The sequence below is a fragment of the Rattus rattus genome, chromosome 3 (genome assembly GCF_011064425.1).
Source record: "Rattus rattus isolate New Zealand chromosome 3, Rrattus_CSIRO_v1, whole genome shotgun sequence".
NCBI lineage: Eukaryota > Metazoa > Chordata > Mammalia > Rodentia > Muridae > Rattus > Rattus rattus.
In genome coordinates, this window is record NC_046156.1 from 122,451,767 (window position 1) to 122,465,814 (window position 14,048).

The window sequence follows — 14,048 nt, forward strand, 5'->3', positions numbered from 1 at the left end:
CAACATCGACAACAACAACAGCAACCAAACACCTGGGGCCAGGCATGGTGATGCACACCTTTAATCCCAGCACTCAGGAAGCAAAGATCTCTGTGAGTTTGAGACCAGCCTGATCTATATAGTGAGTTTCAGGACAACAAGCAGAGCTATACAGAAACCCTGTCTCAAAAATAAATAAATAAATAAATAAACAAACAAACAAACAAAAACATCAAAACTGAATGGTTTCTACAGAATGTTATATTTCTAACTAAGGAGACAAAAAGCATACCAAAATGTTTGAATCCTTTGAATACTAACAGGAAAGAAAATATGCAACTGATGCATACTACTTTGTCAAGCACTGATAAGAGGATTTTAAAATAAATACACCATGGGAGCCGAGGCTGTAGCTCAGGGCAGAATAGCTGCATAGCAAACAAAAGGTCCTTGATTCAACCCCCAATGCCACAACTAAATAAATAAAATTTAAGCCACATAAAAATGTGTACTATTGAAAGCAATGGAAAAATTCCAAAAGCACTCCATTAACTTCAGAAACTGAAATCCTCCTGGACTCCACAGCTACATGAGAGGGAAGCAGGAGTAGAAGAGACCAGGAGTCAGCCCTCCACTTCCCACCACAGGTGTTGTGTGACGGTGTGACAGAAGGCCTCCTGCTCCTGCTCCTGCTGCCCAGGCTGCAACAGCTTCCCTGACAAATCCTTCCTCCCTCCCTCCCTGCTTTCTGTCAGGTATCTGACCACAGAAGTGTGATAAACAGCACTATTCTATCTAGTAAGTCCAGAGAAAACACAATTCAGATGCAAATTTACCTGTCTACTAAAACCAGGTCATCTCTCAAGAGGGCACATTTTGCTTTGGGCCAAAATACGTGCACAAGACAACCAGCTTTCAAGTCTTTATCCATATGGAGGGCATGGGCCAGCTGATTAACAGTCTAAAGTGAGGAAAGAAGGGTTCAATTAAAAATTAAAAATATTATGGTTTGGCACAACATCTACTTGGTTTTAACCCAAACTAGTGCTAACTGTAGCCAGACTGGCCTGCTCTCACCATCTAACTTCTGCGTCTTCAGTGCTATGATTTACAAGTGTGTACCACTAAGCCCAACTGAACAACTTTTGCAAAAATGAAAGTTGAACTTCAAATGGTTTGAAATAAAACAACCTGAACAACCTTGAGAAATATGAGGGGGATTGGTTGTGAGACATATATCACACTGAAGTGTGTGTGTGTGTGTGTGTGTATGTGTGTGCGCGCGCGCGCACATGCGCTTAATGTGCCAGGGTATTTTGCTTGCAGGTGTATCAGTGTATAATATGTGTGCCTGGTACTCTCGAGGGCCAGAAAAGGGCACCAGATACCCTGGAACTGGAGTTACAGATGGTTGTGAGCTGTGAGTTGTGAGGAGCTGGGAGGAGCTGGGAGGAGCTGGGAGGAGCTGGGAGGAGCTGGGAGGAGCTGGGAGCAGCTGGGGGGAGCTGGGAGCAGCTGGGGGGAGCGGGGAGCTGGGAGCTGGGAGCTGGGAGCTGGGAGCTGGGAATCAAATCCAGGTCCTCTGCAAGAGCAGCCAGCACTCTTTATCACTGGCTATCTCTTCAGTCCCAAGACATCTGGGTTTTAAAACAACCAAATAGAAAAAAAATTCTTGGAAATTTCTTCATACCAGCTACAAACAATTAGTGTTTGGAAACATAAACACTAATCAAATAAGACACTAGTAACAGAGCCCAGTGGAACTCCTGATGGGTCTTATTCATAGTAAAGAACGAGTGATGGAGTCGGTTGCTTTTGAAAATTTGTATTTTCTGGGTCTTCTGAAATGAGGGTGAACTGCCTAGTTATAATGGGAGAAACTCATTTAAAAGAAATGTTTCAGGTTGGAGAGACAGCTTAGTGGTTAAGATCACTGACTGCTCTTTCAGAGGTCCTGAGTTCAATTCCCAGTAACCACACGGTGACTCACAACCATCTGTAAAGGGATCTGATGCTCTCTTCTGGTGTGCCTGAGGACAGCTATAGTACACTCATATATCTAAAATAAATAATTCTTTTTTTAAAAAAAGTTCCTAAAATTGATTTAAATATCCTATTGAAATGAGAGGTCAATTCAAATGCCACTGTCCCCCCCACCCTTTTCTTTTGAGACAAGTTTTCACTGTAGCCTAGACTGGCCCAAACTCATGACTGTCCTCAGGCCTCAGCTTCTTGAGGTGCTAAGATTATAGTTGTGGGGCACCACACTCAAATCTGTGAGGCAGAGCCAAATCTGTCTTTCAAGAAAGGATTTTTTTGTCTCTCAACATACAGCTATTCACAAAAACCTTCTTGAAACCCTTATCATTTAAATCCCAAACCATTCTTATTTATTAAGCTAAGATGTCAGGCATATTAACTTATAAAACCAATGTACATATTTAATGTAACTCATGTGAGTTAAATAAACAACTTAATTTAGGCAGGGGGCTTAAAGCAAACTTAGAAAATCAGTTAAGGCAAGGACACAGCTCACACACCACCGCAGCTCTTACTGAGAGCATCTAGTAGAGTGGGAATGTGGCTCAGTTCGTACAGTGGTGCCTGGCCTCAGGCTCTATCCCTAGCACTGCATACACAAAATGTGTGACACATGTCTCTGTTGTCTCTGTTGTGGCATTTGGGAGGTAGAAAGGTCATGGCATTTGCGAGGTACAAAGGTAATATTTGGCTACATAACTAGTTCAAAGCCAGCACTCAACTACATGTGACTCTTAAAAAAAAAAAAAGGGGGGTTGGGGATTTAGCTCAGTGGTAGAGCGCTTGCCTAGGAAGCGCAAGGCCCTGGGTTCGGTCCCCAGCTCCGAAAAAAAAAAGAACCAAAAAAAAAAGAAAAAAAAAAAAGAAAAGGCAGAGGTTGGAGAGATGGCTCAGTGGTTAAAGGCACTGGCTGCTCCTCCAGAGGACTTCCTAGGATTTGCTTCCTAGGATCTACCTGCCCACTCCAATCCCAGGGGGAACCACCCTCTTCTGGCTTCAACAGGCAACACATCTATTTGATACATAGACATATAGGCAGAAATATCCAAACACCAAAAAATCAGGGCTTAGAGAAACATCTACTCATCCAATGAACTCAAGAGTCTTGAATGAAGCTGAGGCAAACGTCCATAGTAACAGTGTTAGTATCTTTGTTACCTCTCACAACTTTTTTTTTTTTTTTTAAAGATTTTTTTATTTATTATATATAAGTACACACTGTAGCTGTCTTCAGACACACCAGAAGAGGACATCGGATCTCTTTACAGATGGTTGTGAGCCACCATGTGGTTGCTGGGATTTGAACTCAGGACCTCTGAAAGAGCAGTCAGTGCTCTTAACCACTAAGCCATCTCTCCAGCCCTCACAACTGTTTTTAACTCCAGTTCTCTCTTCCCCCAATTCCACCATCACTGACACTTCTCGGTGAGTGTACATGCAGACATGTAGACACAGACACAGATGCACAGACAGACAGACACACACACACACGCTTAAAAATAAAACAAAATTGATGGCTCGGCAGTTTAAGAGTGCTTGTTGCTCTTGAGGGGATCCGGGTTTGATTCCTATCACCTACATACTGGCTAAAAACCATCTACATACAACTCCAGTTCAAGAGGATTTAAAGCCCTCTTAAGGCCTCCATGGCACCAGGCACACACATGGTGTACATGCATATGTGCAAGCAAAACACTCATATATAAAATAAAATTTAATAGGTTTGAGGCATTTGTCTTGTTTTATAACAAGGTCTTACCGCAGAGGCTGGCCTGAAACTCACAAAGTCTACCTGCCTTGCATTAATCCACCACTGCGTAAATGGCTTGGCTTTTGTTTTTTTTTTTTTTTTTGTTTTTTTTTTTCTTTCTTTTTTTTCGAGCTGGGGACCCGAACCCAGGGTCTTGCACTTGCTAGGCAAGCGCTCTACCACTGAGCTAAATCCCCAACCCCGGCTTTGTTTAAGGTGTGAGTTATTTTACGTGTTCAAAATATTAACTGTAAGAAGGCAAGTACTCAATGAGGTATGAGCTGTTACAGCTGTGTTAGTAAAATGTTACTGTATTGGACTACAGGTCTATTACCTTAAAGGGAGCCACTCCTTGGGAGTCATTTCAGTTTGGAAGCAGGGGAAGGAGACAATGTTAAAGAAAGAAAACTTGAAGCAGAGAGCGTAGATGAGGAAAACTGAGAGATCATATCCATAAACTATAAACGGCAAAGGCATAGTGGTGCATATACATCTCAGTGGTAAGGAGGCAGAGGCAGGCCAGTCTCTGTGAGTTTAAGACCAGTGTAGTCTACATGGAGCGCTCTAAGCCAGAAATAGTAACACAGTGAGACACTGTCTCAAAAAAAAAAAAAAAAAAAAAAAAAAGACAAAATTAAAAACTATTTTACTAAATCTTAGTTTCTAAAGAAAACTCTTAATTTGGGTGCTAGGGAGATGGTTAGGTGGCTAAGAGCACTGGCTGTTCTCCTAGAACAGCCCTGCAGTTCAATTCCTGGCACCTATACAGCAGCTCACAACCTTCCCTAACTCCAGTTCCAGGGGCTCCAATGCCCTCTTCTCTTCTGGCCGTCAACAGCACTGCATGCATGTGGTGGGCAGACATGCAGGCAAAACACTCATGTGCATAAGATAAAAATAAAATGGTAGAGTTCGCCTAACATATATAAAGCCCTGAGTTCTATCCCCCACACCCCTAGTAAAACAAGTTAACGATTTTATACTTCCAGTAACTTAGCTCTCAGAAAAACTTTCAGAACTCAAAATATTAGCAATGTCTTTGCAAGCTATGAAAGTAGATATCAAAGTTCTTCCATGTAGAGCAAGCCAGGTGGACATTATACAAAAATCTTCCAACTCTAGATATTTGCAGGGACATTATGGGCTGGGCGGCGTACCTTCACGCTTTTCTTCTCATCTGACCCTTCGGTCATAAGGTAGGCTTTATCCCCATCAGTTCCCTCCACACTCAGGAAGCAGTTGGTTGTGTGACCAATCCCGCTGGGGAGGACTTTATCCCACAGCATTGCATTGATGACAGAGCTCTTGCCACTACTTGTCCTAAAGAACATGCGAAACAAGAAGTAAAAACACTCTTCACTGGGCTCAAAACAACATTTTCAAAGCATTCAGTTTCATGGACGGCACTTTTTAAAACAAGACAACATCAACCAGTGCACCTCGGAGTACACCTGTAATCTAGCCCTTGGGAGGTGGAGATGGGTCCACCAAGAATTTGGCTACACAAGACAGTAAAATAAAACAACACAACCAGCCAAAGGAAACAAGCACTATTAAATATCAGCAATGTACATTTAGAGAAAAGAGAGTACCAAGAAAAACGTTCCTTTAGCCTTTGTTGCTTTGTTTTTGTGGCAATTTGAAAACAAACATCAAAATTGTGTGGTATTTTTCCTATTATGAGTCTAATGTCTCATGTTCAATCTGGGCTGGGTGGTAATTGATTCACAAGTGACACTGGGTGGCTTCCAAGGCTGGACATAAAAGGCAAGGCAGCTCTTTCCTGTTTACTGGGTCACATGCACTGGGAATCTTGCCACAGAAGAGGTCAACTTCACTGACTGCTGTGCCGCACTTAAGTCAGGCTGATGGGAGGTCTGGCAAGGTAGCCGGTTGAGTGTCCAAGTACTGCAGCCCACCCGGCAGTGCTGTACCAGGCATGTGAGTGAAGACACCAAACAACTCCACCCTCCAGTGTTGGGTGACCCTCAATCTTCAGAACAAAGACAAGTTGTCTCCACTGTGTGCTGTCTGAACTAAGAATCAGTGTGTACAATGTGAATGCTTCTAATTGTCTGAGTTCTGAGCAATTTCTTATGCATGCACAGCAATCAGTACATTTCTGAAACCCAAGGACATCGCCTGTCCCCGTCAGAGACTGACGTTCATCAGTCCACTCAATTCTCAGAAGCTAGTCGGAGCCTTCTGCTTTGCTAGAAAACAGCATCTTCTCTCAAAGGTGCGCACTTTCACTCTGTGGAGATTGTTCCCAGTCTGCCCAGGAAGTACCCAGGGACAATTATAGCTACCTTACTCTCTACGGCAGTGGCTTCTGACGATAGTGCACCATAACTTACAAGCATGCTTTGATCTTCCTTCAGAGTAACCCTCTGAAGCAAGAGATGACTCAAGGGCAATGAGCACTGGCTGCTCTCACAGAGGACCTGGGTTCAGTCCTCAGCACCTACATAGTGGCTCACAACTGTATGTAATTCCAGTTCCAAGGGACCAGACACTGTTGTCTGACTTCCAGAGGCACTGCATGTACATGATACACATACATGCAGATAAAATATGATACATATAAAAAGAAAATGAATTTTTAAAAAACCACCTTTTCTCTGAAAGATTAACCCTCTCCTCTGACTCGTTTGGGTCTCCCACCCCCACTAGAATCTGGGAAAGCACCAATGATGCCAAGCCCTCTGGCACATTTTGAACCTTAGAATCAGACCCAAGCACAAGCAGTTCTGCTCCTGTGTGGGACAATACTGAGATTATGCCTTGTCCCACCATGTGAGACTCTCTTCCATAAAGCTTTATCTCCAGCCACCAGCCACCCACGTCCTGGGGACCCAAATTTTCTAACTCTCAAATCATTTAATGACTAGCCCTAACATAAAATTATCTAAGGGCTGCCCTAACTCACTTAGGCTCATTAGCATAAATTCAGGTATGGTCAAAGGAGCTCATTATAAATAATAAAAGCTATTCCTATCACTCAGAAAATCCTAAGGGTTTTAACAAGTCTGTGATAGAAAGGGCCATGAATACCAAATATGCTTCTATTCTAGTATACCAACCACTCCTAGCTTTCCTGACCTGTTCCCAGAAACTTAGTATTCTGCCTTTTCCCAGTGAATTATCTCATCATCTCCCCAGATCTCAATCACCAATAACTTCCCAGAATTTACCTAGGTTGCAATCTAAAGTATCCAAGTTGGCATTTTGGGAGTTCATTTGGATGCCTAATAAGCATACACATCTACATCACGTGAACACAAGCATCTGTTCATAAACCTACCACAATGAATGTCATGCATCCAAAGTAATCTGGAATTCTTACCTTTCTAGTTAATCTCTAGGCTACCCCAATTATTTTTATTTATGTGTATGTGTACTAGGTGCATGTACTGGTCATGAAAGTTGGAACAGGGTATTAGATCCCCTGAAGTTGGAATTAAAAGGAACTGAATCCTAGGCCTCTTCAAGAACAGTGAGCGGCCCTAATCACTGAGCCGTCTCTCCTGCCCCCTGGTTACTATGGTTACTATTTTATGTCTTACTAATCCTTCCTGTCTAACTTCACAAGCCAAGCTCTTCAAATTTCTCTGCCTGCTACCTCCTATTCCCACCCAATCTGACTGACCTCTGTATTCTACACTCTGTTAACTGTGAATCCTCTCTTTTTACTTTTCAAAACATAAAGAATACAGAACTTTCAGTGCTCTGTGAGGGCTTTGGCAAACAGGACTACTTCTCTCTCCTTGTCTTGCTAACGTTCCCAAGTATCTCAATCTTAACATACAGTTCTCTGAGCACATTAAGGATTCCCTTTCCCTTCCCATTTACCACTCTCTGCAAGAAATGGGCTTTGAGGCAGCTCATATCCAATGCTAATATTACTTAGCTTACGGTGTTTAAAGCTAACAAACCCACAGCAAGTTGAAAATATGCTGGTGAAAATACAAATGCACCTCACCTCCCCAACATCAGCTGAGCGATCCCAGCCATGGCCTAAGCGCATCTTATATTGCATAGGGGTGTACACTACTTCTGCAACATCATACATGGGTAGGGAGCAAAGTCAGCCACTGCAAGTCAGGGACCTGCTCTTATCTCTTAGCCTCAAAGGAGACCTCGGTTACCACCATCTAGGTCTCTCTTCCTCCTCCCTCACCCTAATCTTGGTGGAGCCTATGTCATGGAGCTGCCTCTACCTAAACTATTATGTGAGACCCCAAGAATACTGTGCCAAGTAGTTCAAATAGTAAAACAAAATAAGAAAACACCGTGAAAGGCTTAGAGACTGACCAGGATATGTTAAGAGAAGAACTGGCTGGGGATGGAGCCATGTGACAGGATACCTGCCAAGCATGCCATACAGCCTGCCTCAATGGCCATCTAGCACCACAGTATCACTACTGCTCACTAGAAACAAAAAGGAAGCCGACACAGAAGAGCCAGGCCATGGCCCCTTTGGCTACTCTGTCTCAAAAAGGCAGAGTAACGAACAGCATCTAAGAAGGATCTTTAAGATGCAGTAGCCAGGAAACCTTCTGAGGTAACAAGTGAGGGGAGATCCAACAATACAACTGCAAAGGCCATAAGACAAGAAGCAGCTTGGTTCTATGGCATGAGTTTAGTAAAGAAACACCATTACTGGTTAAAAAGGAAAAATGATAGTTGAGACATAAAGCACACAGTCACTTGTCTGTGTCCCAAGGAGTGAACAGAGCACTCGTGAGCAGGGAATTGATAACCATTTCCTTTTGCAGTGATGGGATCAATCCAGGATCAGGCACACTGGGCAGACTTTTTATCACAGGTCACATCTCCAGCCCAACACCTGATGGCTACATGAATATATATGTGATGAAGATCACTCCATCACCTGGACACAACGACATGCAGTGCTCCCTGCTCTCCTCTGGGAATCATGAGTTGAGTCTTGTAGAACACACACATAATAATCCATGTGCAGTTGTATGTGTCTTTAGTTCAAACACTCACCCAGGAGGCAGAGGCAGGCAGATCTCTGTGAGTTCATGGCCAGCCTGGTCTATGTCAATGTTCTAGGACAGCCAAGGATACACACAGTAAGACCCTGTCTCAGGAAAACTAAAATAATCAATATGAACCCAGAACAATAACTCACAACCTAGATATGATGGCACCAGTTTGTACGATTAGGGTTCAAGGCTAGCCTCAGCTATATGGCAAATCGGAGCCCAGTCTGTGCTACATGAAACCCTATCTCAAGAAGAAAACAGAAAAAAAAAAATCATAAATCATGTTCTTTATTACCCGTTCCCCATCTTTCTAACTGGCCAGGTGCTATTGGCAGGGCTTTTAATCCTGGCACTCAGGAGGCAGAGGCAGGCAGATCTCTTGAGTTCAAGGTCAGCCTGGTCAACAGAGTGAGTTACAGGACAGCTAGGGCTACAGAGACACTGTTTCAAAAACAAGAAAGAAAAGAAAGAAAGAAAAGAAAGAAAGAAAGAAAGAAAGAAAGAAAGAAAGAAAGAAAGAAAGAAAGAAAAGAAAGAAAGAGGGGGGAGGGAGGGAGAGGGAGGGAGGGAGGGCAGTGACGTGAGGGAAAGGGAGATGCAGTCATCCTCAGTGACATGAGCGTCCACAGAAAGCAGAAGCATACCGTATACCAACTCTCAGAAAGCTCACGTCCAGTCGGGAGGTGGACAAGCTAACAGCTGCAATACTCAACCCCAGTAGGAACTGCTGTGGGTTTAAGCAAGAGGACCACAGCCCAAGTCATCAGACAAGCTGGGCCATGAGCAGGAAAAGGTGACCCGTGCCGAGAACCTCAGATGAGATAATGACGGCTCACCTGCCAAAAAATGCCACTTTCATATGCCTCCGAGACAGCACCTCCCCAATGACAGCGAGCTTGTTTCTGTAGCCCTGTATCTCCACCAGATCATCCTCGGTTGCTATCCGATCAAGTTCCGGGTTCCTGTATGTAGCTGCAAAGTTGGAATGGTATTAGATAAAGTGACACGAATAAATTCTGCTAACTACAAAACTGTATACATTTTGGGTTGTTCTACACTAACACATCGCTTGAAAAGTAAAAATGTTATTTGATTATCTGAGTACCTGAAGTTTTTCTTTTTTTTAAATGTGTGTGATGGGTATTTGATAGAAATGTAAATGCCCTCTGCAAGGATTCTGCCTAAAAGAATTTCAAGACTATTAAAAATTTCAGGGGTTGGGGATTTAGCTCAGTGATAGAGCGCTTGCCTAGGAAGCACAAGGCCAAAAAAAGCTAAAAACCAAAAAAATAAATAAATAAATAAATAAATAAAATTTCAAGGGCTGGGCATGGTGGCACATGCCTTTAGTCCCAGTAGTTGGGAGGCAGAGGAAGGTAGATCTCTCTAAATTCAAAGCCAGCCTGATCTACAAAGAGATTTCTAGGACAGCCAGGGCAACAGAGAAACCCTGTCTCAAAAAAACAACAAAACAAAACAAAATTCAAGGCCTCGGGGGTTGGGGACTTAGCTCAGTGGTAGAGCGCTTGCCTAGCAAGCTCAAGGCCCTAGGTTCGGTCCCCAGCTCCGAAAAAAAAAAGAGAAAAAAAAAAAAAAAGAGAGAAAATTCAAGGACTCAGTCAAAGGGATTACTTAATACTTTTCTAGGGCTCAAAGGTACAAGCCATATAGGAACAAAAAACACAGTTCTAAGGAAGAAATAAGTTAATAGCCACCTATTTGTGCTCAATCCAACCTTGAGCGAGAAAGGACTTCCCCGTGCTGAGCTGGTTCCTACTCCTCAGATAATAAGGTGGGAAAGTCTGTGAGCTGGGCAGGCCCTGGCTCCCCCCACATGTGTGGATTCATTCCCACAGGAAGAAACACAGCAGTCCGAACAGTGAGAAAAAGTAGAAAGATATTACAGACTGATATTACAGCTTCTCAGACCGGGGTAACTGTCCACATAACCATTGATGGAAAAAGAGAGTCTCGTGTTCATGTTTTTCCCGTTCCAGCAATAAGAGAAACAGCTAGAGTTTCTTTCTGCTGAACATGGAGACCCTTGGTTATTATTTTTTTTTTTTTTTTTTTTCTTTTTTTCGAGCTGGGGATCGAACCCAGGGCCTTTGCGCTCCCTGAGCAAGCGCTCTACCTCTGAGCTAAATCCCCAACCCCGAGACCCTTTGTTATTCTAAACGCGGACACTTAAAACTAATTCAGTGCTCAAGGGATTAAGCTTAAGCGTCTCACACCTCATTTTGCATTTCAAGAACATTCATAAAACACATGTAACTTTGAATAACGGAAAGACTGGCACTGAGCGTGCTCTGTGGCTCAGGAACTTGCACCTACAAGCCAAGACCACAATCTGTAACATCTTACCGTAAGTGCTACAGTCCTTGCTGCTTCTCATCTCACGCTTCCTAGCTTTTTTTCCAACATCCCTCCACTTAGGTTTTAGAACAAGTCAAAGTAAATTCAGATTCTAAATCCTGCCTTTTCACTAGCTCCCAGCATAGTGTTTGATCTACAACTGACAGGATGCAAAACAAGATAGTACTAAATTTAACTTCAGTTTTACTTCCTATCAACTATAGGAAACATTTTTCACAAGTCACTGTTAGTTTAAATTCTTCCCAAACTGGAAACAAATTTTTTAATTTTTTCACTCAATGAAACTTAAATTATGTTACATTTGGGGGTTGGGGATTTAGCTCAGTGGTAGAGAGCGCTTGCCTAGCAAGCGCAAGGCCCTGGGTTCGGTCCCCAGCTCTGAAAAAAAGAAAAAAGAAAAAAAAAATTATGTTACATTTGGAATTGGAGATACCTAAAGTTCCTAAGAAGCTCACAGTCTGGTGACAGAGATTTATAGAAACAAGGGGGGATTTTTTTTTCAAAGAAGAAATTAAATGCTTCCCCATGGTCACTGCCTCACTTTTCGTTATAAACCTAACAGAGAAATCTCCTTAAAACCTGAAAAAATCCCAACGGCTCTCTCCAAATTAATATGCTGTGGTGAGACAACTGGGGCTACCTTTGAGCGATTGCACAAACAGAAAGTAAACATTTATCCTCCCACAAAGCAATCACACCTCACGAGAACTGACAAAGCCGGGTGGAGACAAGTACTGGCTGCAACCAGACTCCTGACTGCAGGGCACTTCCAGCTCTGTAACCTTGAGCAAGTTGCTTCTCTTCACCATGCCTTTAAAATGAGGGCAGTCCTCACTTACCTACTAGTCTTAGGAAGAGTAAAGGCTTCTCCACTATTACAGAGCACACTCTTTTCTGACCTGTGAAATTGCTTTCCCTCACTCATCCTTCCCAGAATACAGCAGTGTGAATTCCACAACTAAACCTGGGCAGGGCACACACCTGTGTGTGCACACAGCACTCAGGAGGCAGAGGCAGGAGGATCAGGATTGGAAGCTACACGGCCATTTCAAGGCAAGCCTGATCTCGAAAAGGTAAAACGAAGAACTAAAGAAATAATAAAACATTTGTGTACATTTTCAACAGTAATCTTACTATGTTAAGAGGCACCAACCTTCAACAAAATGTGAGCCCTCAGTAACAAACTCCAGTAACTGGCGGAAGATCTCGGTGATGGCCTTCTTCGCCAGCACGAAGTGCTTCAGTGGAGATACGGTTTCTGCCATTATGCACCTAGGGTGAGAAAAGGGTTAGAAAAGCAGTCATTAGCCTCCGGGTGGTAAATGCCTGGGGTCTCAGCTACTGGACAGGCTGAGGGAGGAGGTGCACTCAAGCCAGGAAATCCAGGGTTACTTGGACAACATAACATAGCAGGGCTTTCCTCATCACCAAAGCTCGGCATGAAGAGGTGGTTCAGCAGTTAAAGAGAACTGGCTGCTCTTCTACAAGACCCAGCTCTATTCCAGTACCCACATGGCAGCTCACAACTGTCTAGGACTCTAGTTCCAGGAGTTCTGATGTCCTCCTCTGACCTCCACAGACACCAGGTACACACATGGTACACCAAAACTTGGTTGCACATACATGCAGCCAAAATACCCCTATACATAAAATAATAAGGAAGAAGGTGAATGGTAAAGGAGGTGTGGTGTCCCACACCTGTAATCCCAGCAGTGACAAGACTGAAGGAGGCCAGCCTTGGTAAACCTTGTTCAAAACAAAAAACCCAAACAAGGGCTGGAGAGCCGGTTCAGTAGGTAAGAACACTGGCTGCTCTTCCACAGGTCCTGAGTTCAATTCCCAGCAATCACATGGTGACTCACAACCATCTGTAATGGAATCCCATGCCCTCTTCTGGTGTGTCTGAAGACAGCTACAGTGTACTTATATTTAAGTAAATCTTTAAGAAAAAAAGAAAAAAGAAAAAAAAAAGCCCAAGCAAACAAAAAACTCTGAATCCTTCAAAATGGTTCAACTAGTAAGACTATACAGCCAAACTGTGAAAGTCTAACGCCTCCACACAAAAATCAAATGTTATTTTAAAAACCATATGATAAACAGGGTAGTGGTGGGCAATGGCGATGCACGCATAGTCCCAGCATTCTGAGACAGCGGATCTCTGTGAGTTCAAGGCCAGCCTGGTCTACAGAGAAAGTTCCAGGACAACCAGAAAGCCTGTCTCAAAAATAAACAAAAACAAAAAACAAAAAAATTTGAAATGTGCATGTTTCTGGGGCTAGGCAGATGTCTCAAGGGTTAAGAACACTTGTTGCTCTTCAGGATTTAAATCAGGTTTATGGGACCTACACCGTAGCTTGCAACCACCTGTAACTCCAGTTCCAGGGGATCTTATGCACTATTCTGACCTCCAAGGGCAGGAACTGTGGTTAAACATACATACATAAATGCAGAAAAAAACATACACATAAAAAAATCTAAAAACAAACATTTTAAAATCATACTTATTCTGATACTTGATAGTTCATGCCTGACATGTCTCAATTCCCTAATAGCAAAAAATTAACTGACCAAATAGATCAAATACATTTTAGTATTATTTACTTAGTTATAGAAACCATGTTAGTCAGAAACAAAAGACCACTCTTAGGTGATCTCCCACTAAAACGGATGAAATTTGCCCCCGCCTGTAACCAGTTGTTAGGAGCCTAACACAGAAAAATCTGAAAATTCAAGTCTACAGAGGCAACAGAGTGAGATCAAGGCTTGCCTGGGTCTCTTAGTCCATTCTGTCTCAAAACCAGAGGTTTAGAAACGAGTTTAGGGGTATAGAGGCACTTACCTAGCATGTGAGGGGCCCAATCTTCAGTTCTGGAAAAGTAAATATAATAAAT

General features: G+C 43.0%; 1 protein-coding gene across 1 annotated transcript in view; it reads right to left on the bottom strand.

Annotated features, from left to right (window-relative positions):
• Mfn1 (mitofusin 1) overlaps positions 1-14,018 on the bottom strand; it is a 45,049-nt gene extending 31,031 nt beyond the window's left edge. Inside the window, exons 1-5 of the mRNA XM_032898540.1 lie at positions 13,997-14,018; positions 12,311-12,429; positions 9,618-9,753; positions 4,927-5,089; positions 816-940 (exon numbers count right to left, since the gene is read on the bottom strand). Of these exons, the coding sequence (XP_032754431.1) occupies positions 816-940; positions 4,927-5,089; positions 9,618-9,753; positions 12,311-12,422 (536 nt within the window). The 5' untranslated portion in view covers positions 12,423-12,429; positions 13,997-14,018. The remainder of the gene's footprint in view (positions 1-815; positions 941-4,926; positions 5,090-9,617; positions 9,754-12,310; positions 12,430-13,996) is intronic.
• Positions 14,019-14,048: the final 30 nt, after the last annotated feature.